The 26,156-nt window shown below is 43.6% G+C and overlaps 1 protein-coding gene across 1 annotated transcript in view; it reads left to right on the top strand.

The window, feature by feature from the left end:
* FAM83A (family with sequence similarity 83 member A) overlaps positions 1-20,717 on the top strand; it is a 91,257-nt gene extending 70,540 nt beyond the window's left edge. Inside the window, exon 4 of the mRNA XM_040354918.1 lies at positions 17,591-20,717. Coding sequence (XP_040210852.1) covers positions 17,591-18,218 — 628 coding nt within the window. The 3' untranslated portion in view covers positions 18,219-20,717. The remainder of the gene's footprint in view (positions 1-17,590) is intronic.
* Positions 20,718-26,156: the final 5,439 nt, after the last annotated feature.

Below are 26,156 nucleotides of genomic sequence, written 5' to 3'. Positions count from 1 at the left end.
TTTAATGGCATGGCACAGCAGCTGCGTTTGATGGTATGGCACAGTGACTGCGTTTGATGGCATGGCACAGCGGCTGCGTTTGATGGCATGGCACAGTGGCTGCGTTTGATGGCATGGCACAGCGGCTGCGTTTGATGGCATGGCACAGTGGCTGCGTTTGATGGCATGGCACAGTGACTGCGTTTGATGGCATGGCACAGTGGTGCGAATTGATGGCATAGTGACTGCATTTGATGGCATGGCACAGTGGTGATAATTGATGGCACAGTGGCTGCGTTTGATGGCATGGCACAGTGGCTGCGATTGATGGCATGGCACAGTGGTGACAATTGATGGCACAGTGGCTGCGTTTGATGGCATGGCACAGTGGTGACATTTGATGCCACAGTGGCTGTGTTTGATGGCATGGCACAGTGACTGCATTTGATGGCATGGCACAGTGGTGACAATTGATGGCACAGTGGCTGCATTTGATGGGCACACTGAGCACCAGCCGCCACTGATCCACTGCTAATCATTAGCATGTGATCGGTCAGGTACTTACGAGCAAAAGTGAGCATACTGTCTAAATTAATTCAGATATGACCAGGATACAGCTAACTTGGGGGACTAAGTAACTCATTTGATATACATTTTTATGTTGCTCTTTTTTGCAACTTCACCAGTCCACCAAAAAAACAATGTTTTTTATTGAATAAAAATAAAAATTATAGGATTAATAGTATGGTTTCTGCCCCATTTTTTCCTTCTGTGTTAAAAAAAAAAAAAAAGCTCAAATGAGAGAAATAACACTATTTAAGTTGTTTTGTATCATTTTTTTTAAGCACGTTGTGCATGCTTTGCCTGTATGATTGTTGGCAGGCTTTGTACAACAAGTCAGTTGATCATATCTCTGTTAGAAGAGTGAGTTTGCAAGTGTTCCTTCTCATCAAGTCATCAAGCTTTGGGTGTTACAACACAGCTATAGAAGGATAGGGTTCTTGCCAATGCTAAATTCCTGTTTGATACAAGTGGTTAATGTGATGCAATATTTTTATATTTATCATTAAAGTGTATGTCAAGTAAAATTTTTTAAAAATTCTAGTTAGTAGAAGTAGTAGAATTCCTGCCAGGTTTCTACTACTATTTGGAGCTTGGTTAAAGCGGAGGTCCGCCCTTAAAAAAAAAATAGCCAAAAAGGCTACAATTTTTTTTTTTTTTTACTTACCAGAAGTGGCTGTTGCTAGGCAGATCGTCCTAAACTGCCACTTCCTCGTCCACTGTGGGTCTTTTTTTTTTCTCCTCCTTGCGCTGCCTCCTGGAGCCGTTTCTTCTGGGACCTTGTGTGTGTCCCAGGAGACATCCGCCCATTCACATAGCGTCGTGCGGCTCGTGAATGCGCAGTAGGGAATCGGGCAGTGAAGCCGCAATGCTTCACTTCCCGATTCCCTCATCGAGGATGGCGGTGGGGCAGCCGAGACCCGAGCGATTGCTCGGCTTCGGCTGCCGAAATCGCGGGCACCCTGGACAGGTAAGTGTCCTTATTAAAAGTCAGCAGCTACAGTGTTTAGAGCTGCTGACTTTTATTTTATTTATTTATTATTATTATTATTATTTTATTTATTTTTTTAAGCCGACCTCCGCTTTAAGGAGATTTCATCCTCACTTCCTGTTCTGCTATCTGCAGAAATAAAAATCTGATAAGAGTTTTAGCCTTTTCCTACTCTACTAAGAAAAAAAAACATTTTTATTTCTTTCTGTGTTGCTGTTGGAGAGTTCCCCTCCCTTTTCTGTCTGCTAAAATGGTGTCAGCAGGGCAGGAAGTGGGGGGGGGGAATCTCTTCAGCGGAGTTCCAAATAGCAGTAGAAACCTGGCAGGGATTTTAATACTTCACCATGCTTGACATACACTTTAACAAAGCCCTATATAGCAATACAAACTCAATGGGGGTCCTAACCTTTAACTACTCTATCCAAATAAAAAATAAAAAAAGTTTTGGTTGAGTAAAAACTTAAAAAATACAAAGAACATCAGTTGATGCAGGGAACATCTGATTGCCTCTTGGGGGACCAGAAAGGATTTTTTTCCCTTGCTGGAGAAAATTGGGTCATAATTTGCTGGGTTTTTCTTTTGCCTTCCTCTGGATCAATGGTCTCCAAACTGTGGCCCGAGGGCCGGATGCGGCCCTTTGCTTACCTTTATCTGGCCCTTGTGGCCAGGGCCGGCCCTACCATGGGACCCGATGGTACCATTGTACCAGGCAGCACTTTTAGGGGGGCGGCAAATTGCCGCCCGCACGCCATCCCATTCCGCCAGCTCCGCTCTCCACTCCACTGTGGGGCTAATTGCCACCCGACCGCTCCTCCCGTTCTGCTCTCTGCTCCACTGTGGGGCTAATTGCATGAATAGAGCCATAACAGGTCCTCTTTATACTCCTATATACATGTATAGAGCCATGATAGGTCCACTTTAGTTATCATGATATAAAATAATGGATGTGGGGGCATTTTGGTGGGTGTAATTTTTTTTGGGGGGGGGGGGCATTTCATTCTTGGTACCAGGCAGCACAATGTCTTGGGCCGGCACTGCTTGGGGCACTATTCCACCGGAGCGGCTTTGTGTGCTGTGTGGGGGGGTTAATATAACACCGAGCAGCCAGCACCTATGGCTCATATTGGTTCCAGATCAGTGTTTCTCAACTCCAGTCCTCAAGGCACCCCAACAGGTCATGTTTTCAGGCTTTCCATTATTTTGCACAGGTGATGTGATCAGTTTCACTGCCTTAGTAATTACCACAGCTTTTTCATCTGAGGGAAATCCTGAAAACATGACCTGTTGGGGCGCCCTGAGGACTGGAGTTGAAAAACACTGTTCCAGACAACTCTGTGTGCAGTGTGGCTCAGCCCTGCACACACTGCACAGAGATGAATGATGCACCCCTGGTGTCACCCCTCTGGCAGGTGTAACCCTGGTGCGGGCCTCACCCCCCTGCCCCCCCATAGCAACGCCACTGATTCTGCCCACTTATACAAGGCTATTTTACCATCTAACTCTGACAATGGAGCACCATTTCTCCCACTGACATTACTAATAGGGATCTATTCCTCCCTATGATACCAACGACGGGGCACTATTCCTCCCTATGATACCAACGATGGGGCACTATTCCTCCCTATGATACCAACGATGGGGCACTATTCCTCCCTATGATACCAACGATGGGGCACTATTCATCCCTATGATACCAACGATGGGGCACTATTCCTCCCTATAATACCAACGATGGGGCACTATTCCTCCCTCTAATAACTGATGTTTACTCTTACTGATGCCAGGAAAATGTCCACTCCCGCTGGCCACAGTCCGGACCTCCTAGAGTCTGAAGGACAATAAACCGGGCCTTTGTTTAGAATGTTTGGAGGCCCCTGCTCTGGATCAACTGTGGGTATAGAATTATGTATGCAGGATTGTATATTTTTCTCCCCCTTTTATTGGTTGAACTCGATGGACTAACTATGTAACTATGAGAGAGTCTTCACATCGTCTGATAGAAAAGGCTCTTGCAGTGTGAGTGTGATTGGACCCATGCCTTCCGGCTGTTTGCTCTCTGACAGCTGGAAAATCACCAATAAGACAAGAAAACTGCACCTATTGTCAGTGCATGTATTCAGATCAGTGAGAAATGACAGCAGGAGAAGATCGACATACCAAGCAACTATTGCATTAAGGGTGTTCTAATCATTCCCTTCCCTTCATTTATCTATAGCTTGACTCCGTAATTAAGCTGTCAAAATATTAAGGCAGGATGATTATATCAGTGATGGGAAAAGAGAGACAGAGAGGTAGAAAAAAAATTGTCAGAGACCATTGAAATTCTTAAAGCGGTAGTAAACCCGCACAAAAAAAAAAAAACAGGGGAAAAAAAACCCCTGCAAGGCAAAGGCATAATGAGCTAGTATGCAGCGCATACTAGATTATTATGAAATACTTACCTCAGAACGAAGCCCCCGTATCGGAGCCCGGTGCACGCCGAGGGAGCAGACATCTTGCCCTCGGCATGTCTTTCGGGTTCGCGACTCCAGCGCTTTGAGTGACCGGAGCTGCTATGACGTCACTTTGGCGCCCTTGCGCGCTGGAGTTTTCTTCCCGGCAAGGTCTGGCAACGCTGCCGGATTATAAGGACTGGCTCATGTACAGTACATATACGTCGGCACTTTAAAGATGGATATCTCGTAACGGCAGCAGCTGCTGCCACAACCGGTATGTCCATCTTTTCCGTGGCCAGTCCTGTAAATGATAATGGTGGTCTCTGCGGCGGATTCGCCGCAAGATCACCGTTATCGGCCGGCGGGAGAGGGCCCCCCCGCCGCTCTCCCGTGCACTCCGCCGCTTACAGGAGTCGTCGGTAGCGGTGGAGGCGATCGTGTCCTTCTCCCTCTGTGGCACGCATACGAGTGAGGGCAAGATGGCCCCCACCCGTCTCCATACCATAGCAGGGCGGGAGCGACGTCAAAACTTCACTTCCGCCCAATGCGTCTTAGGCCCCGTACTCACGACCAAACATGTCTGCTGAAACTGGTCCGCAGACCAGTTTCAGCAGACATGTTTGGCCGTGTGTTGGCCCGAGCGGACCATTTTGGGACGGATCGGACAGGTTTCCAGCGGACAACTGTTTCCCGGACTTGTTTTAAAACAGTCCGCTGGAAACCTGTCCGCCCGGACATGTACGGTCGTCTGTACAGACCTACCGTACATGTCCTGCCGCCCGCATCCCTCGCATGCGTCGAATGACTTCGACGCATGCGTGGAAGCATATTTAAGGCGGCCCGCCCACGTCGCCGCGTCATTGTCGCGGCGACACCGCGTCATCGACGCGGCGACACCGCGGACACGCCCCGCGTAATGTTTACGCGCGGGCTTCTGTTCGATGGTGTGTATAGCCATCGAACAGAAGTCCCCGGGCAGTCCCCGGCCAGACATGTCCGATGGAAACGGTCTGCAGACCGTTTTCATCGGACATGTCCTGTCGTGAGTACTCGGCCTTAAAGGCACCTTTTTTTGTTGTCATTTTTTCAAATGCCAATTTATTTATTTTTTTATTGCATTTTAGCCTAAATATGAGATCTGAGGTCTTTTGACCCGAGATCTCATATTGAAGAGGACCTGTCATGCTTTTTTCTATTACAAGGGATGTTTACATTCCTTGTAATAGGAATAAAAGTGACCCATTTTTTTTCCCTTTAAAACAGTGTAAAAATTATTAAAATCAAGTAAAATAAATAAGAAAACAAACAAAACATTTTTAAAGCGCCCCGTCCCAACGAGCTTGCGCACAGAAGCGAACGCATACGTGAGTAGCGCCCGCATATGAAAGTGGTGTTCAAACAACACAAGTGAGGTGTTAGAAAAAAAAATATATAATGTTTGGGGGTTCTAAGTAATTTTCTAGCAAAAAAAACAGTTTTAAACACCGAGTCCGAAAAACAGGCTTGGTCCTTAAGTGGTTAAGCTGGGGCATTCAGAGCGCATGCACCGCTGACGTCAGTGGCTGCATGCATAGGGAATATCTCCTAAACCGTACAGGTTTTGCTGAAGCAGCGCATTGCGGGCGGTTTTAACCCTTTCTCGGCCGCTAGCGGGGGTAAAACCATCCCGCTAGCAGCCGAAATGCGCCGCAAATGCGCCCATAGCGTTGACGGTAAAAATAGCTTTTACCGCCGACGCTATGGGAGACTCAGTGTGAAAGAGGTCTTTAGTTACACTTTAATCCTTTATATTCAAGTCTTGTATGTGGGATTCCTTCATTTTTATTTTATTCTGGTTTTGGCCTTTTGATGTCAAAATGTGGACAAAATACTTGCCATTAATTGGTTGAAGTATGGATTTTTCTACACTGCTCATTTATTGTGTATCTTAAAGGGGTTGTAAAGGAAAAACATTTTTTTCATAATAAGCAGCCTTTACCTGTAGACATTCCTCTTTTCACTTCCTCATTGTTCGTTTTTGCTCAGAAGCAGGGCTGGTGCAAGGATTTTTGACACCCTAGGCAAAGCCTCATTTTGCCGCCCCCCCCCCCCTCCCCCGCACCATTCGCTCCGACCCTCACTGAGATTTTTGCGGCGCCTCTTCACCTATTTCTAGGCTAAAGCAGTATACAGAGAGGCCAACTGTGTAACTGCCTGTCTGTACGAGCGACAGATACACTGACAATGCTACGTTCCTAGTAAAAACAATAAAAAATGCTCATTTTTTGACCTGCAAAGGGATCTGCATTTATTTTTATTTTTTTTACAAAACTGGATTTGAACCTTCACACCTCAAATTACCCCAAATCCTGTATTTTTAGGTCTCAGATCACCACAATTCTACCACCTTTACACCTCAGATCACCCCATCACTGTATCATCCTGAACACCTGTTCCCCTCTTTGTTCCCCTTAACCCCCCCCCCCCACACACACACACATCAGTTCCTATATGTACCCCCTGCACATCTGTTCCTTCCCCCACCCAATCAGTTCCTCTCTGTAACCCCCCCAACACACACACACATCTGTTCCCCCTCCGTACACCAGTTCCCACTCTGTACCCCCCTGCACATCTGTCCCCCCCCACACCAGTTCCCACTCTGTACCCCCTGCACATCTGTCCCCCCCCACACCAGTTCCCACTCTGTACCCCCCTGCACATCTGTCCCCCCCACACCAGTTCCCACTCTGTACCCCCCTGCACATCTGTCCCCCCCCACACCAGTTCACACTCTGTACCCCCCTGCACATCTGCCCCCCCCACACCAGCTCCCACTCTGTACCCCCCTGCACATCTGTCCCCCCCCAACACAAGTTCCCACTCTGTACCCCCCTGCACATCTGTCCCCCCCACACCAGTTCCCACTCTGTACCCCCCTGCACATCTGTCCCCCCCCCACACCAGTTCACACTCTGTACCCCCCCCACACACACACTTGCCCCCCCCCCACACACCAGTTCCCACTCTGTCCCCCCCACACATACATCTGTCCACCCCCACACACACACGCACACACACCAGTTCCCACTCTGTACCCCCCCCACACACACACACACATTTGCCCCCCCCCCACACACCAGTTCCCACACTGTCCCCCCCACACATACATCTGTCCCCCCCCCCCCCACACACACCAGGTCCCACTCTGTACACCCCCCCCCACACACACACACACACACACACACACACGTTCCCACTCTGTACCCCCCTACACACACACACAAACCAGTTCCCCCTCTGTACACAGTGCAATGTAAACTTGATAGCAGAGTAATTTTTTTTATTTCTTGTGACAGGCTGCAGCACTGAGCGAGGACGCCTGTGCTTCCACTGTGTACCTGAGCCGGCGGCGGTGGCGGCTTTTCTGGGGGGAGGCGGCGCTGCTGCCCGTCTGTCTGCTCCTCTCGCGGCGGATCCCCGGGCGGCCAGGGGGGGGGGGGGGTTGAGAGATCGGACGTCGCATGGGGGGCCCGGGCTTGCATGCAGGGCTTCCAGTTCCATCGCACCCACCCTGCCATCATTTTCATGTCATGAAGTTTGCAGGGAGCTCTCTGCTGCTACCAGTGGCCGCTGTCCGCCTGTGCGCTCCTCCCGTGTACTGCCTGTTGTCCGGACTGTGCTCAGCTCCAGCTCGGCTCTGTGTCTCAGCCATGGCATCAGGCAACAGCGCTGCGGGCTGGGGATGGCATTGGCGTGGTGAAGGTGGTGTCTCCACAGGCGCAAACCGCCCCCTAGCCTGGCGGATGGCGCCATAAGGCATGTTTTTTAAACATTTCGGTCCAGGAGGTATTTTATTGATCCGAATCCCCAGCGAGTGGCTGGGGATCTGGATTTTGCCGCTCCCCCTACCCTGGCGCTCTAGGCAGCCGCCTGACTTGCCTATGCCTAGCGCCGGCCGTGCTCAGAAGTTGCTCTATTTCTTCTCTGTTCTGTTCACTTCCTGCTTGTCTGATTTTACTGACCACCGTGAAGGGAGGCTTTACTGCGGTGGTCAGTGATGTGCTCGCCCCCTCCTGGGAACTACATCTGTGCGACAGGACGATCTCTACGTGTTAGAGACTTCAGGGAGGTGTGAATTACTGGGCGTGCCACTATGCATACTGGGAAATGTAGTTCTTACATGAACGAGCGCCGCAAACCAGGAAGTGAATGAGAGAACAGAAACTAGAATGCCGGAGGTGATATAGATGAAGGAATTTAATAGGTATTTACTCATTTTTTAACAGAATCATTACACTATTCTGTCTGTCTACCTTGCAGACATTAATTTTAGGCAAATTTTTTTTTTCCTTTACAACTCCTTTAACCCATAAAATATAGTATATATTGCAACCTACCAGTCCTTAGGTTTGGTGGCTGCTTTTGGCTGGCTTTTTTTTAAACCTTTATTTTCATCTGATATTACTGCAAATAACACACTTCCTATCCTAGGGTGACAACCCTCACCCACTCTTCTGACAGACACATGGCCATCTGGCTTAGCCGATTGCCGCCCGCCCACCATCAAATGACGGAGGGGCGGTGCGGCTCTCGTTCTGGGACGACGTCATCCCAGAACGGCCGCTCTCACGCGCCCACAAGGGGTAGGACACGGCGCGACCCCGATCTCTGTAAAGAGCAGCGGCCACGGCTCTTTAACCCTGTGATTGGCTGTGTCCAATCACAGCCGGTCACATGTAAACACGGAAATGCCGGTAATTGGCTCTAATCGACTCACAATGAAAGTGTGTGGTAAGGGGAGCCGATCAGTGGCATCTCCTCACAGGGGACATCGAGACATGTAATCAGGGCACTGATCGTCAGTGCCCTGATTACACCAGTGCCAGCAATCAGTGCCCACAAGTGTCACCAATCAGTGCCCATTAGTGTTGCCAGTCAATGTCGCCTATCAGTGCTGCCCATCAATGACCATCATTGCTGCCCATCAATGCCCATCAGTGTCACCCATCAATGTCCATCAGTGGCCATCAGTGCCCATCAGTGCTGTCTATCTGTGTCGCCTATCAGTGCCACTGCCCACCAGTGCTGCATATCAGTTCCCACCAGTGCCATCAATCAGTGCCCACCAGTGCCACCTATCCGTGCCCACCAGTGCCACCCATCAGTGTCGCCTATCAATGCCCATAAGTTGCGGCATATTAGTGCCTCCTCATCAGTGCCACCTAATGTTTACATGTCACTGGTCCCAAAAAAGTGTCAAAAGTGTTCGATCTGTCTGCTGCAATGCCGCAGTCCATCTAAAAATCGCAGATCACCGCCATTACTCATAAAAAAAAATTAATAACACAAATGACATAAATCTATCCTCTATTTTGTAGACGTGATAACTTTTACGCAAACTAATCAATATCCGCTTATTGCTATTTTTTTACCAAAAATATGTAGAAGAATACATATTGGCCAAACTGATGTAGACATTTGTATTTTTTTTTTTTAAAGATACTCCTCGTTTAACGACTTACCTGTTTAACAACCACTCAGACTTTTTTTCATTTGTGTTCTGTACTTATGCAAATTAAAACAATGTTATTGAGATGGATTTTTGTCTTTAGACTTTTTTTTCACAATACAATCAAAATATTGATTACACGTGGCTCCTCGTTTAATGATCAATTAGTTTAACGACCTGGTAGATATCTCTACTGGCCAGGTCTCTGCCTCGCGGTGTGTATAACAAACGTGGAACACATTCAGAGCTGAACTGGACGTGACGTCAAGACGGGGGGCTGAGGAAAAAAAGGATGCTTTGAAGCGTGTCACCTAACACGTCTTGACGTCACGTCCGGTTCAGCTCAAAGTGCGTTCCACGCTGGTTCTACACACCGCGAGCCAGAGACCTGGCCTGTTGAGACATCTACCCCACAGCGATACATAATGGGGCACCTACAGTGACTAAGAGTTCATAATGCTCTTTTATCTTCTATTTCATGTGAGTGACCATTTGACTGTTTTTGAAAACCTCCCCCTTCGACTTTACTGCTACACTTAGTTTGGCGCACCTTGCTGTTCCTTTGTTTGATTCTAGACAATTGCTTCACTCTCTGGGGAGCTGCCACAAGTGTTGTTTTTTCATACCTGAAGGACATTATGGACTTTTAAAAATTAACTCATATTAAATGCCTGTTCAGTTTATCATGGGCTTTGTTCTCATTTGATCCCAGTTTGACATTGGCAAATATTCATTTGCTTTACTTTTTCTCTGTATTCTTTTTTTTATTGGGTGTTCCCTTAGATCTGAAAATATTTCAAGGGTTCATCCAAGGTAAAAAGGTTGCGAAAAGCTGGCATAGTGATTTCTCTTTTGCATTTGTGTTACACCTGATCTTTATCAGGACAGTATGTTGCCGTATGTGTGGTCTTACACATCTGGGGGTAGATCCACGTACCTACGCTGCGCCCGGCGCAGATGTCAGATACGCTACGCCGCTGTAACTTACTTTGGCTTAGTTTGAATCCTCAACCAATTTGCGCCGTAAGTTACGGCGGCGTAGTTTATCTCTCGCGGCGTAAGGGCGCGGAATTCAAATGCGGCGGGTAGGGGGCGTGTTTCATTTAAATGAAGCGCATCCCCACGCCAAACGAACTGCGCAATGCGCCGTCCCTAAAATTTCCCACCGTGCATTGCGCTAAATGACGTCGCAAGGACGTCATTGGTTTTGACGTGAACGTAAATGGCGTCCAGCCCCATTCACGGACGACTTATGCAAACGACGTAGAATTTTCAAAATTAGACGCGGAAACGACGGCCATACTTAACATTGAGTACGCCACCTATATGGTTTCTGTTCGGCTTATTCCGGCGTATAGTTAAAGCTGCTATATGCAGCTTTAACTATACGCCAGAATAAGCCGAACAGAAACGACGTAAAAAAATGCGACGGCCGCTCGTACGTTCGTGGATCGTCGGAAATAGCTAATTTGCATACTCGACGCGGAATACGATGGAAACGCCACCTAGCGGCCGCCGGAAAATTGCATCTAAGATCCGACGGCGTACTAAGGCGTACACCTGTCGGATCTAACACAGATGCCGTCGTATCTTGTTTGGTGGATATCCAAATAAAGATACAACGTGCGAAATCTGAAATTACGCGGCGTATCAAGTGATACACCGGCGTAATTTCTTTGAGGATCTGCCCCCAGATATGTTTTCTTAAGCAAGTTTTGTTTTGTTTTGTATGTGTTTAGTAGGGATGAGCCGAACACCCCCCCCTTTCGGTTCGCACCAGAACCTTCGAACGGACCGAACGTTCGCGCGAACATTTAGAACCCCATTGACGTCTATGGGACTCGAACTTTCGAATTCAAAAGTGCTCATTTTAAAGCCTAATATGCAAGTTATTGTCGTAAAACGTCTTTGAGAACCCAGGTCTTGCCCCAGGGAACATGTATCAATGGAAAAAAAGTTTTAAAAACGGTAGTTTTTTTCAGGACTCCTGAAAAAACTACAGTTTTTAAAACTTTTTTTCCATTGATACATGTTCCCTGGGGCAAGACCCGGGTTCTCAAAGACGTTTTTACAGGCATACTATAGACACCCAGCAGGTACAATATTTTTTTTTTTAAATTTCTGTTTATTGAAAATTTTTGGACATAACAAGATATACATTCCTTGGCACAACACCAAGCTTACCTAATGGTCAACATGACCAGTTACTAACATAGAACCTTGCCATCATAGATAGCAGTCATAACAACTTAACCCCTTCCCTCCACCCCCCCCCCTACTCAGTTCCCTACCCCCCGTCATACCATATCTTTAATCATATTTGAATAGAAGCCTCCTCCTCCCCAATGCGAGATACAACCCGCTATACCCGATGCACCCGGACTAAATGAAATGACAATGTAATACGGAAACCTTCATACATCAGTGATCATTCTCAGCTACCCAACTGTCAAATCAGCAGGTACAATATTTAAAGGAATTTTTCATTATTTTTTTTTTTTTATTTAAGCATCATTAAAATCACTGCTCCTGAATCTTTAGGTGCAAACTACAGAGCACACGGCCAGTACACACCAAGTAGCTTTAGGTGCAAACTACAGAGGACACAGGCAATAAACAACATAAGAATTCCTGCAGCTAGCACAATCACTTGCCTGCCAGTAAATTAGGAAGAACTGATCTAGCTAAACTATACAGTGTATAAATATATGTACAACACCTGGGATGTATATATATCCTCTACACGCTGTAACATTAACTGACTAGCCTGCCTGCTTGCTCTATCTACCTGCAAAAAATTACACTCTCTCTGTACTCTCTTAACCACCGCAACACACTACACAAGGCAGACCTGCAGGCGGCCTTTTATAGTGTGGGGCGTGTACTAAATCCCCTGTGCCATAATTGGCCAAAGCCACCCTGGCTTTGGCCAATTATTGCTCTCCGTTTTTTGCAAGCTGTGATCGGCCAAGCATGCGGGTCATCGTGCATGCTTGGCCAATCATCAGTCAGCGATGGCGCAGTGATTTATGGTCTGTGAAACGCAACTCGAATTTGGCGCGAACGACCCGTTTTGTTCGTATTTCGACGAACGATCGAACATACGATGTTCGAGTTGAACATGAGTTCGACTCGAATACGAAGCTCATCCCTAGTGTTTAGTTGTCACTGCCTTTGGGAAAAATGGGTGCTTCTTGGTTTATTGTTTATTGCTTTTTTTTTTTTTTTTAAGAATTTTCTCTTAATGTGTCCTGATGGTTACCCAAATGCATTGAGTTGCTGCCATGTGATTGGCTGTTTAGCAATTTGTGTTACCAAACAATTGAACAGGAGTACCTACTGTAATAAAGTGGCCTTGAGTGTATATATCAGCATGGTTAAACCCTTTCCATTTCTCAGAAAAGCTTTGCGCTTTCCCATGCTGGACCAGCAAACTTCATCTTCCATTGAGATTTTCACAGTTCTTTCTGTTGAGAAGATTTCCAGTTTCCAAAACAATGTAATTTTTGTAGGCTTGGCATCTGGAGTCAAGCTTGATGCATGAACTGGATTCCACAACGATAACAAGAATGGCTCCAGCCCGTCCTTTAACTGACAAGTCTCAACATAGCATACAGATAATTTTATTTCCACCTGAAAATTGTTTTATCCAAGAAATTGCCTTAATTGTCTTGTTTTGGTGTTGCGTAATGTTCAGTGTTGCGCACTTTAGAGAACTGATATAGAGCAAATACAGGGTGTTTTATGTCGTACTGCTGATTCATTCCCGTCCATACATAAACCTGCTTACACTTTATTTCATATTCTAATCTAAAAGATAATACAGTAAAACCTTAGATTGCGAGCCTAAATCATTCCGGAAACATGCTTGTAATCCAAAGCACTTGTATATCAAAGCAAATTTCCCAATAAGAAATAATAGAAACTCAAATGATTAGTCCCACAACCATTTATTCATAAGTCATAATTCATAAGGTGCCTCTCTTCTCTTTTATACTCAGTTGTGACATGACGCTACTTGTATATCAAGACATCACTTGTATATCAAGTCAAAATGTATTAAAAAATTTAGCTCGTTTTGCAAAACGCTCTTTGTTTTCCTCTTTCCATCATCATTCAATCTTTAGTATACGTTTAATCTGACTTCATTCACATTGATTTATTCCTCTGTGTTCTGATTTACATTGTTGCTGTCACAGAATAGAAGAATTTAGTATTGGCTCTGGTTCCTCATGTGTATTTTGGAACAAAGCAGAAGCCTCGGTGCCAGAACTGGGTGCCGCCTGCACAGCTGTCATCATTATCTATCAATCTTACATAAAACCACATCTAATGTATGCACACAGGTGCACGGAGCATTCAACGCACAACCCAGGCGGGAAAGTTCATTCAGCTTTAGGCCCTTTTAACAGCGATGTCTATTGGTTTGTTCAGCAGGGGAGGCATGAGCAGATTCCCAACAGAACAGGACGAATGTAATTTTAGCTGCGGCAAAACAGCCCTCCGTGTGAAAGTGGCTTAACAGGCAGGCTGAAACCCGGACACATTATTCAGACCGGGCTGTGGCTCCCCAAGTAACCAAGATAGTCACACACAAATCTGTTGCCGTCCATTTTTCCCCTCCATTTTGCAACCCTTTTGCAGACCTATGTTAGATCTATGGGTGGCCAGGAGAAAACAGACTTGTGTCTGAGTACATCAGGTTTCCTCCAATCTGTGACATACCTAACCAGGACAGGGGCTTTTGGAGAGGACTAGGGGCAAACCTCTTACCCACTGACTATGGGCCCTGGCTTTTGGGGAATTACTGCTTTTTGGGAGAAGTGTGCCTGGGCATCCTTGGAGTGGTCTTGTTTCTGATTCGGGTTTGTGTCTCCCTAGAAAACACAGACTCTGGGAGTCTAGGCTCGGAATTAGGGTTGCCACCTTTTCTTAAAGCCAAACCCGAACACTTTAGCAGCCTGGAACACCTTTGGGTGCCCCAAGGAGAGTGGTTATATGGTGTGCATAGCGTGCCACAGTAAACAGCGTTTGTGGTCAAATTGCTATTGCTGACATCATCACAATGCCCCCCCAGTGATGTCAAACCTGCCCCCAGACAGACGCCCGCAGCTCCCAGACGGCAATAGATTTGTGTCATCTTCTCGGTTTCTACATGTCCATTCATATTCTCCTATATGACTCAAACTACAATGCAAGTTATATTTGCAATGGATGTCACGGCCATAAATTCTTTGTATGATATTGTGAGGGGAACTTGATCTACTGTGTTAATGCTGCCTTTAACCCCTTGTTTGTACACATATAATATATTACTGTTGACGGTTATCATTGAGAACAGTCTGTCATGTCAAGCTACATTGTCTTGTTGCATTCCTTAAATAAGGAATTAAAAAAAATAGAATAAAGTGGTTCTAAAGGCAGAAGGTTTTTTACCTTACTGCATTCTACTTGCCTGAGCCTGATCTCGGGCCAGTGCTGTGCACAAGAGCAGCGGCTCTCTCAGCACTCTCTTTCCTTATTGGACAGAAGGGCAGCAGTGGGAGTCATTGGCTCCAGCTGCTGTCAATCACAGCCAGTGAGCAGAGAGAGGAGGTGGGGATGAGCTGCGCTCTGTGTATCAATGGACGCACAGAGCCAGCACAGGAGCGAGCACGCACAAGGACACTTGGCAGGGGGGAAAGGCCAGGAGCGCCAGCAGAAGAGGAGGATCCGGGCTGCTCTGTGAAAAACCATTGCAAAGAGCAGGTAAGTATAACACGTTTGTTATTTGCACACAAAAAAATATCGAAATGGAATCACTTTAAAAATATTTTGCTGACAAGGGACCCTCTCCAGTGCTAGTATGGGCAGCTCCAGCCTCATTGTGTCTTTTTATAGCTGAAATATTAGCCGTCAATAAATGCACTATGAAATAATGATGTTGTTTACCCTCAAGGGCGAATTGGTGAAAAAGCCAAGTGAAGTGTCGATATAATAATCCGAACTCCAGCTGTCTGTGTCTCTACTTGTTCATAATTACCGATTGCTGTCAGGACATATGCCTTCTGAAGTGCATTCTTGCTGTTAGTAGTCAGTGTTTGCAGAGTCGCCATCAGTGTGGGGGACTGCTGTCACGATCATGCTGGGAATATTCTTATTTTTTATTGTTTTTCAAAAGCAGTTTTTAGTATTGGGAAATCTTTAACTTAAACTAATCTCAAAATATCTGTGACTGTTCAATATGTTCCCTGTATCCTTATTCTTTTTTACATAAAGAATTAAAAAAAAATATTCAAGTATGCATTCCTAACCAAAAAAAAACAGTCACTTCTATTGCTCTCAGCCTCCTCCAAATTTCTTGTTTTGTTTGCTGTGTGATCTATTAGAGGGTGGCTACACTTTTTCTCCATGTTTTCACTTTATGTAAGAATGTAGCCACCCTCTCTTGCCCGCTCCTGAGATGGACAATGGACTATGGGATTTGTAGTGTGGATAGAGAAGTGTACATGGCCACAACTAATGGGTGCCACATAGCTCAAAGTCTAGGCATTGGTTCATGTCATTTCTGTTGAAAAAAAAATATTTACTGACTAGCAGTAGCGGCCCATCAATTAGGGGCACCTGGAACCCCTCTCTGGAAACTGTGTCTCGCAGAAGACAGCGGGGGGGACGGAGAAGGCACCGGAACTGGAGTAGATACCCGCAGGTGGCTCGGGTATCTATGCCCGGAATGTGAGCAAAATACCTGTATTAGACAGGTATCTGTTCCCCCCTCCCCCCTGAAGGGTGCCAAATGTGACAGGGGGGGGGGGGGGGGTGAATGATTCCAAAAAGCGGAAGTTCAATTTTTGGGTAGAACTCCGCTTTAAACTAATAAGGGATATACTGCTCTGACACATTTACTTGTGCAAAAGTCATTTTTGAGCTATTGAACCTGATAAACCCTTTTTTAAGTACAGTAGTAAGTAAGTTGAATAGAAGATTACAAACATTTATATTTACTCAGCTAAACAAAATTACCTTAAAGTAAACCTGTAACAAGCATGAGTAATACAACTGAAATATTGATAAAATATGAAGAAACAGGTTAATTTTGGTGCAAATTACATATAAAAAACATCAGTAGCTTCAGAGATACAGGCATCTAAATTTTACATGCAAAGTTTGACTTTTTAGTTTTGGCCTAGCCCTCTCCTGCCTTCCAAGCCTCCACATTTGTGCTTTACTAAGCAACCAGTAGCCTAAGTGCTGGTTCATACCGCAACTTGGGATCTGACTTGTGTCGCCCCAAGTCGCGCAACATGAGAAATTCAATTGAAGTGAATGAGAGCCGTCTTGGTGTACACTACTGAAGTCGCTCTGACTTCAGAAAAGGTTCCCGTACTACTTCAAGGCGACTTCTAGCCAACTTGTACCCATAGATTTCAATGGAAGTTGCCTCCAAGTCGGATCACTGAAGCAACTTTACAGGAAGAGAAAATAGTTTACTCAGGCAAACCCCTCCCTCCCACAGAGCTGATTATTCTGTGATTGGCCACAGCCAAAGTCGCTTGACCTAGAGGAAAATTTAAGTTGTGTTGTAAGCTGCTTCAAGTCGCGCTGAAGTTGCCTTGCAAAGTCGCGCTGTAAGTTGGGTTGCCCCTGTGTGAACCGGCACTTAGGAGGTAGAAAGTCAACCATGATCTTCAGAAGAAAATTTAAAATTTCTGAGCAATTTTACCTACTTATTTCTCTGGATCTGCTGATTATTTTTTTATGAGGTTTTGTTTTTTTATATTGTATGTTCAGCTTAATTCCTCATGTGAATTTCTGGATTCTTCGTTGTTTGATATTGCTGTATTTCTTTTGAAGTTTTATCTGAGTAGCCCCTCATTGGTGTCTTTCTTGAGGGCTGGGTAACCTGCTAAACGTATCTGTTTCTCATGGCCTTCTATTCATTTGGAAGAAACACTGAGGAGCACTTTAAGAAAACAGCTTTTCCAGTGAGAATGAAATCTGTCTAAGAATGACAAAAAGGAATTCTGGCTATTGTAATCATTGAAATATTCTCAAATGAACTTTGCTTGGACTTGTTTTGAAAAGTTTTGTTGTTTTAGGACAGTCTATAAATCAAGGTTATACTTTCTAACAATACTCCTCTTGTCTTTTCAGCTTCACGTGGCTTTCTGGGCAAGTCCACAGAAACCTTTTGTGCAAGTTTTCTGGACATGTGGTGGAGTTATTTGATGAAGAGTTTAGACATCTATATGCCACATCCAAACCAGTGATGGGATTGAAGTCCCCAGCTCCAATGGCGCCAGTCTTGAGAAAGGATAATGAGAAAGGGGCAATGTCAGACACCAGCACCCAGGAGAGTAAAAACACAACTTCAGAACCTTTTAGTGGGTCATCCAGTATTTCCCACACATCAGAACCACCTGTATCTCCTACATCCATCACTCCAGTTCAATCCCCTGTGCTATCTTCAGTGACATCCCCCGTGCTATTTCCAGTGACATCCCCCGTGCTATCTCCAGTCACATCCCCCGTGCTATCTCCAGTCACATCCCCTCTGCAGCGCATTAATTCTTTCCATGGCTACTCCTCTCTTCGAACTCCCCCAACGCCAACCAACTACCAACAAAACTACTTCCAGAGAAGCTACCAACCTGAGTCCCCAACCCACGCGTTCAACAATAATAACAACATCTACCGCTCATTCAGGACCCGCAGAGAAGACTTTTTGAGCTCCAGGTTTACTCAAGGGTGGAGATTTTTTTCTAAACCCACAATGACCTAAAAAATGCCGCTACTTGCTATGCACTGGTACAAATAATGCACTAAACAACTACAAACTCCAGTAGTAAAATGAAAATTAATAAAAAGGGTGTAACAATATATAAAAGGAAAAAAATGCTTTTATTAAAAAGGGAACACTGTACATGAACAAGTGGATAACATTTTTTTAAATGTCATAACTCACCCTACTAAACAGGGAGCCCAACCATGACCTTCGCTTCCCTAATAAGTACGGTACCAAGAAAAACTGTTGGCCATTTGCAGGTTTTATGAGTAAAAGTAAAAATGACATGACTCCTACTAATATCTTTGTTAGATAAAGATAAAATCGAAACCTGACAGTTTCTCAAACCTGCTATACAGATAAAAAAAACTTCAAAATGTCTTCCATCACTTATTGGAGAAATCAAAATCTGCCTCTTCTACTCCGTACTGTTCCATTACTGTGATGGGCAATCTCATCGACCACCCACCTAACTTCACCAGGAATGTTGTTCTGTTTCAAATGTCGCTTTATACATAGACATACCTCCTTAGACCCAGTCTACCTGGACAGGTCCTCTGCAGACTTGGCGCTATCCACAGACAGCTTAACTCTTCAATAAGACGCTGAATCCAATGCATTTGAACTTCAGCTAATTGCAGTACAGATGATGTATTTCCAGTCCTTTGAAGTGTAAGAAGATAATGACTTTCCTAAGCCCTGTCTCTTCAAAGTACTAACATTGACTGAGGGAACATGGAAGTTAGGAGCAGGTCTAGCTAGGACTGAACTAACTAGCATTAAACAGAAAAAAATACTTATAAATGGGACAGAACAAATGTGTAAGTTTTAGGGCTCCTTGTGGCGTATTAAAATGGTTGTAGGTGTGCACAGGGACCTCAGGGTACTTGTATTTTATATAAATGTGATTATTTAAGCAGTGTTGACAACCTAACAAGTCTAGTTTAATGGCAAGCTATTATGGTTTTTGGCTATTTTTAATGTTTGGTTTTTGGCTAATTTTAATGTTTACAAGTGTAGAAACTGATCTTTATGATTTTTTTTATTGCTTGTATAAATTGTTTATGATACAAAAAAACACCTAATACTGGGGGGCATACATGACATTTAGGTTGCAAGGCATATTGGGCTATCTAATAAAAAGCTCAGTACTGTCAGCAAGCTTGTTTATTGCCTTTATCTAACTGAAGATCTATACAGGTTTCTTTGAGCTAGTAGACAAAGGGGGTTATTTACTAAAGGCTGTGGCGTTTGCTAGGGGGTGGCTTTTAGAACAAAACCCCCGAATTTGGGGCCCAAAGCCCAGAGTCTAAATTTTTTAGGCCCAAGCATAAACTGGAAAATGTATTTAAAAAAAAAAGACATTATCCCTTAATACCCTTAATCAGTATACAGTATATGCAATGCTCCTGTACATATTAAACAGTTAATCAATTGATATTACCAGTTATCTGGAGTTGTTCTTAAAACTTGAACATTTAGTGAATACTGTGTATTGCTGTTACACTTTGTAAGCATTGGCATCAGGAAGTATTGTGAAATGACTAGTAAAGTTACTTCTTTTTGTATTTTGTATAACGCACATTTGTTTATTTGCTAGCAGTTTACGGCATCACCGTTTTTTGTTCCTTAAGTCCGTTAGTGTTCTGGGTCATGTTGTAAACAGTGTAAGATTACATTTTTGCTGCTTATTGGATGTTGATGGTCAAGGGTCACCACACAAGGGCTAAGAGTTACAAGTGGTGTACCCAGCCATGGTATGACTTGCAAAGACTACCTGTCCATACAGGGTATCTCTAGTGAGTTTTACCCCATGTTGAGCATCCACATTTCTATGGATGTTGGGGAAAAAGACTATACATTTTCTTATTTTTCCCATCTACCAAGTTGGAGGATAGAGTACTACCTGAAAGGCCACAAAGTTGAGGACAAGCACATATTTTACTACTCCTCATTGCAAATAATACATTTGACAACAAAACAACAGGTTCACCTAACTGCCACCTTTTCAGCTGCATATGCTTACCTTTACTTTTTTGCCTACCTGTTGCTCTCTTAGCCCCTTGAAGTGATTAGAAAAGCTATGCGAGTTTGCTGTGGTTGGAGTTTACTCAAGATTAAGGACTTTCTCCCCACCGTCATGTGTCGAGTGGTGGTCACTCCATGGAAGGAAGGGGAGTGAGTAACATGGTTTTCATAAAGGGAAGCAACATGAATTTCACTTTGCTTGAAGGGTTACGTTGGGGGGAGGGGCAAAATTAAGGTAAGTAACTCCAGGGGTAACAGTTAAGTGGACGCGTTGCTTTGCATTGCATGTACACGGCATGGGTTCACTTTACCAAATGTGATAGCAGTTCCCCTGGTGATGTATTATGTAGTTTACTGTTCTGTCTGGAAGTGTAATAGAAGGTGAAAACTGAACATGCTGAATGGCTGCACTGACACTGCATTAACTGTTGATTATTTTTAAATAAAATGTACATATTATATAAATTACCAGATTTTGTGTTTTTTTTGGTGAGGGGGCATTAAGTAATTTGTAGATGCAGATACGTTGTTAAAAAAAATTGTCATACATTTATAGAAAGCACAGTGTTTGCCCAAAGACTGATTTCAAGAACACCAAAAAGTGAGTTTTAAGGTAAGTACCACCAACTAAAGCCATTGTGAAGTTGCCTGCCTTTCCCTTTATTTTATTTCACTGGAAAACTGCAGGAGAAGTAAAGCCCTGTACACAAGCTCGGTTTTCTCAGCGGTAAAAAGTCCGCTGAGAAAACCGAGGGAAAAGCCAAGAACCCGGCAGGAAAACTGCCATGGAGCTTTGGCCGGGAATCCTGTGTATGCTCCATCGGCACTGCCTCGCAGTGTTTCCCATAGGAAAGTAGTAAATCTGGCGGGAAAAAATATGCCAGGAATCCCAAGGGGAAAATAGAGAGCAGGTTCTCTATTTTCCTGCGAGGAAGCATACACACGTCCGGTTTTCCCAGCCAAAAGCTCTCTTGGCAGTTTTCCTGGTGTGTACGGGGCTTTAGAGTTCTTACGAGATCTCAATATATGTGAAAAAGGAGGGCGCTAGAAAGTGATTATAAGAAACACTCATAAATATTAAATATACTAAAGTGAGAAAAATACAAATCATAAAATTCTCCCAAGTGGATAAACCAGTGATATACAATTAGTGGTAATAAATCTTTAAAATAAATCACCAAAAAGTATTGCACACATAATAAAAGTCCATAAAGAAAGTGTTTGACTCTTTCTAAGGAAGAATATACAAAGCAAAAAAGATAAAAAAAAAATCCCAATTGAAAAAAAAACAAATAATGTGATTAATTTCCAAAATCCATCCACCGACAAAAAACAAAATCTTGCTGTAAAAGGATTGTTGTCCAGACAGTGCAGACTTGTTCCTTCACCATACGCAAGGATAAGACACCCAAAGTGCACAGAAGGGGAATGTGCTTACCAGACTCAATGGATCTTTTTTATTAGAAAAGTATCTCTGCGCTTAGCAGGAGTGTGCCTGCACACTTGGCCATAAACGGGAGATGTGGGTATTGACTCAAGACCACACACCAACCTTACATACTGGAGTGAATGGATCTAAATTGTTTTTTAGCCAATGAATGATGTTTGGTATAAATTAACATCTTTTTAGATGGTTATTTTAATATATTTTACATTTTTGAGTGTTCAACATTTATATATATATATATATGGTATTTACATATTAGGGAGAGTAAAATGGAGAACTAATTATTCTCCATTTTCTACAATCCTTTTACAGCAAGATTTTGTTTTTTGTTGGTGGATGGATTTGGGAAATTAATCAAATTTTTTGTTTTTTTTTTCAATTGGGACAATTTTTTATCTTTTTTGCTTTGTATATTTTTCCTTAGAAAGAGTCAAACACTTTTTCTTTATGGACTTAAATTATGTGTGCAATACTTTTTGGTGATTTATTTTAAAGATTTATTACCACTAATTGTATATCACTGGTTTATCCACTTGGGAGAATTTTATGATTTGTATTTTTCTCACTTTAGTATATTTAAAATGTATGAGTGTTTCTTATAATCACTTTCTAGCGCCCTCATTTTTCACTTATCACTTCGTAGTAAGAATTCTATTTTTTACTATTAGAGGAGCAGCTTAATCATTTAATTTAATTAATCACTTTTAGATAATTGGCGTGGATTTATTCTTTTTGACATCTCAATATAAATTATTATATAAACTAGTAATATAAAAATTAAGTGAGTACAGTATATCAAAATACTAACACCTATGAAAGTTTTAGAATTACTCACAGTTTAGAGTGGCCTTTCTCAACCTTTTCAACACAGAGGAACCCTTCAAATAACTTTCTGATCTCAGGGAGCCCCTGCTAAAAATGACTATATTTACAACTCATGATACATTAGTGTGGTGATCTTGTGGTTATTTGGAAGAATTATTCCCTTACAGATAGCTAAAAAGATTAATGGTGTCAGTGGCAACTAAAGCCGGCCATAGACGGTTTGAATCTCAGCTGGTTCCTGCATGGCTGGCTGCCAGATTTTACATACAGGGATGGTTTCTCCCATCGGGAGAAGACAATTGCTTGGCAGGAGGGATTCCCCTGTAAACACTGCCTGGTTGCAGGAAAGAAATTCACTCCATCTCTGACTGGCCTTATCTGAGAGGCAGAAATGTCTCTTTGTTCAAGGCACCCCTAGCAATGTTTGGAGGACATGGAAGCCTCAATAGACAATAGAATCATGGAATCTTGGTTGAGAAACCCTGATTTAGATTGTCGATTTGTGAACAGGGCTTATTTAGTACAGCATCTTTAAAGAGAAATGTCTGTATGGGCCCACACTAACCAATCCGATTTAAACCTTCCCTGAAAGGTAACTGTTGGTTAGGTAAAGTCAAATGGAAGGTCATACCAATTTGTAAGTGCAGTTGCTTAATGTTGATGGTCAAGGGTCACCACCCAGTGGAATTATCCCCAGTTCTTAGTGAATGTGGTGAAATTTCACTTTGCAAAGAATACCCAATCCTGTGCAAGGAAAAAAAAAGAAAACAGCATCTTTGTTTGCTCGTGATTGGATGATAGAAGTCTACAGGAAAAAGAAATCTCGCGCCAAATGAATTACACTAAATTATATACTTGATAAATCAAGTGACTAACTGAGTGAAGCTGCTCCCAAATAAAATCAGGTGACTGACTTGCATATATTGTATAGTGAGGTGAGGGGCGCTATATCAAAATAGTGGATGCGTGTCACAATGTGCGTTTGAGTAGTACACAGTGTAACTGTGTACCCAAATCTATGTGAAAAACCAAACAGATTATAGTCTAAACTCTATAAGTACAATAGTGCCAAATGCTGTGGAAAATAAATAAAATATATATAAAAAAAAAAAAAAACGTGAGAATGTCCAGCAAATAAATAGTTAAGTGCAAAATGGATCCAGTGTTGTATCAAGTCCAGGTGCAAAATGCAAATAATCCAATCCCAAATCGCAGGGAAAAGTGCAAATGCTAAAGTGCTTGTGAATCTTCAAAATAGCCAAAGTGCGAGAAAGAAGTGATCCGCCTTCACCTATAGGTCACCAGAATAATAATGGATGGCTCCTTACCACACGGTGTTGACCAGATTACTTAAAATATGGTCGATCAGGCTTGTTTTAAATGAGGATCAGCAGGGTCTCATTGGATTCCAATGTCAGCGATTGCAGCAAATGGTGTACCAAGAAAGGAGAAGAGATACCACCATAGTGTAAAACCATTTAATATACAAAAGTTAAAATTACAATGCCAAATGGCCTCTTACTGTTGCTGGTGCCCGTTCCCGGCACTGAGGCTGTAGGTGGTGGGGATAGTAAGACAAGATAAGAGATGGCCGCGTCCTGGTCCACTAGCGTGCGTTCCACCGCTAGTTGTCCATCAACCAGTGAGACCGGAAGTGCGTGGCTATGCGTGTGCGCTCGGATACCGCCTCGACGTCACGTTTCAGTTAAACCGTCTTCAGGAAGCGTATCCAGCACACGCAACAGACATCTATTATATAGGTCTGTTTATCAGCCTGTGGGAGGGGCAATCGAATCATGTGACAGCCTCTGTCCCAGTTACCAAAGCTCACATATTAAACACATTATGGCTGTGCAAACTGTCTCCAATCATAAATCAATACATACATGTATCCGCTCGCTGCTTAAAATACCTGAAATGTATCTTTGGATTCTTATTTGGACGTGTTGAATTTGTTTAAAACTCTGGCATTTTTAATATGCTATGCAATGGGTCCATAGTGTTCTGTGCGCCATCTAGAGGGGTTATGTGGTATTGTGCAAAATAGCACCAGTATTCTAAATCCATCTAGATGCAGTGCGTTTTTAGTTCTCCCAGTTATATTATTATTTAATATGTGTGCCATTTGCGTAGCCTGTAAATTAGTTAAAATAGGTTATACAATAATAAAAATTAATAAAAATTATACAATCCTACTCGAGTAGTACAAGGAGTGTGTATGTAACTTTAGTTGTAAAACAATCAAAATTCTACACTCCAAGGCTCAGGTGGTGCAAGGAATGTGTGTTTTCCCTCTACCCTTTTGTTTTGTGTGAGCCCAATTCAAGATGGGTTGGCCGATGGGTGATGTGCAAACTGCCCAGCCCCTTGGAGTGGGGATCTCCCAAAGTCCTCTGGGTGTGTGTATGGAATGATGCACTAAACTGTTTGTTTGCTCACCCCATAGGTCTGCCGTTCACGCATCAGTTAAAAAACAATTAAGGTCAAGCTCTATATTGAGCCCTAGTGGTCGCATAGTCCTTAGACGATGTATCCATTGAGTCTCGTTCTGAGATACTGCCTTAGTAAGGTCAGTACCACGCCAATGTTTGGTAATCCTATCAATTCCATAGAATTTTAACAGACTCGGGTCCCTGTTGTGGTACAAGTCAAAATGCTTAGACACGCTGTGTTCTGGGTACCCTTTAATTATATTGGCCACGTGTTCGTTTATTCTGACTTTAAGTTCGCGGGTAGTCCGGCCCACGTATTGCAGAGTGCACGGACATTCTAGGACGTACGTTACAAATTTGGAATGGCATGTTATCAATGGTTTGATAGTGAATTCTTGTCCAGTTACACTGGACGTGAACTTACTGATCTTTTTTCCTTGCCTTTTTGTTTTCTTACAGGATCTGCAGCGGGTGCAGTAGTGGAAGCTGGATCCGTCCAGGAAAGTGTGTGGCTTTTCTGGAGGATCTGGGACATTGGTGGCTACCATATTTCTCAGGCCTGGTGCTTTCTTATAGATAAAGGTGGGATGTTTCGGCAGGATTTTGACCAAATCCATGTCTTTTAAAAGTATAGGCCAAAACTCTTTGACAATTTTCTCCACGCTTCTATATTGCCTGTGGTAACCTGATATAAAAGGTACATCTTCTTTTCTGGGGGGTCTCACTCTAGTTTCCAAGAGGGACTCCCTATCCATTGCCAAGACTTCTTGCTGCGTTTTCCACAATGCATTTTTGGTATAACCTTTTTCTATAAACTTCTCAGTTAATATTGCGGCTTGTAGTTCAAAATCCGCAACATCATCGCAGTTTCGACGGATCCTCATGTATTGCCCTTTTGGTATTGCACCCAGCCATTTTGGGTGATGGCAACTTGAAATAGGCACGAATCCGTTGCGGTCCGTTGGTTTAAAATACGTTTTTGTGAGGACCCGGCTGCCCTTTTTCGTTAGCGTAAGGTCCAAAAAATGGCTGGAAGTCTTACTGGACTCTGCTGTGAAACTGAGACCGTAGTTGTTGGTATTCATTTTGGATAAAAATTGTTCCAATGATGCTTGGGGACCTTCCCAGAATAGTAAAATATCGTCTATATACCTTCGGTAATATATAAGCGATGTAACATTGTCCTTAAAAATGGTCTCTTCC

This window comes from Rana temporaria, chromosome 5 (assembly GCF_905171775.1).
Source record: "Rana temporaria chromosome 5, aRanTem1.1, whole genome shotgun sequence".
Classification (NCBI taxonomy): Eukaryota; Metazoa; Chordata; class Amphibia; order Anura; family Ranidae; genus Rana; species Rana temporaria.
Note: the sequence above shows the minus strand (reverse complement) of the source record. Positions and strands in the feature narration are given on the sequence as shown.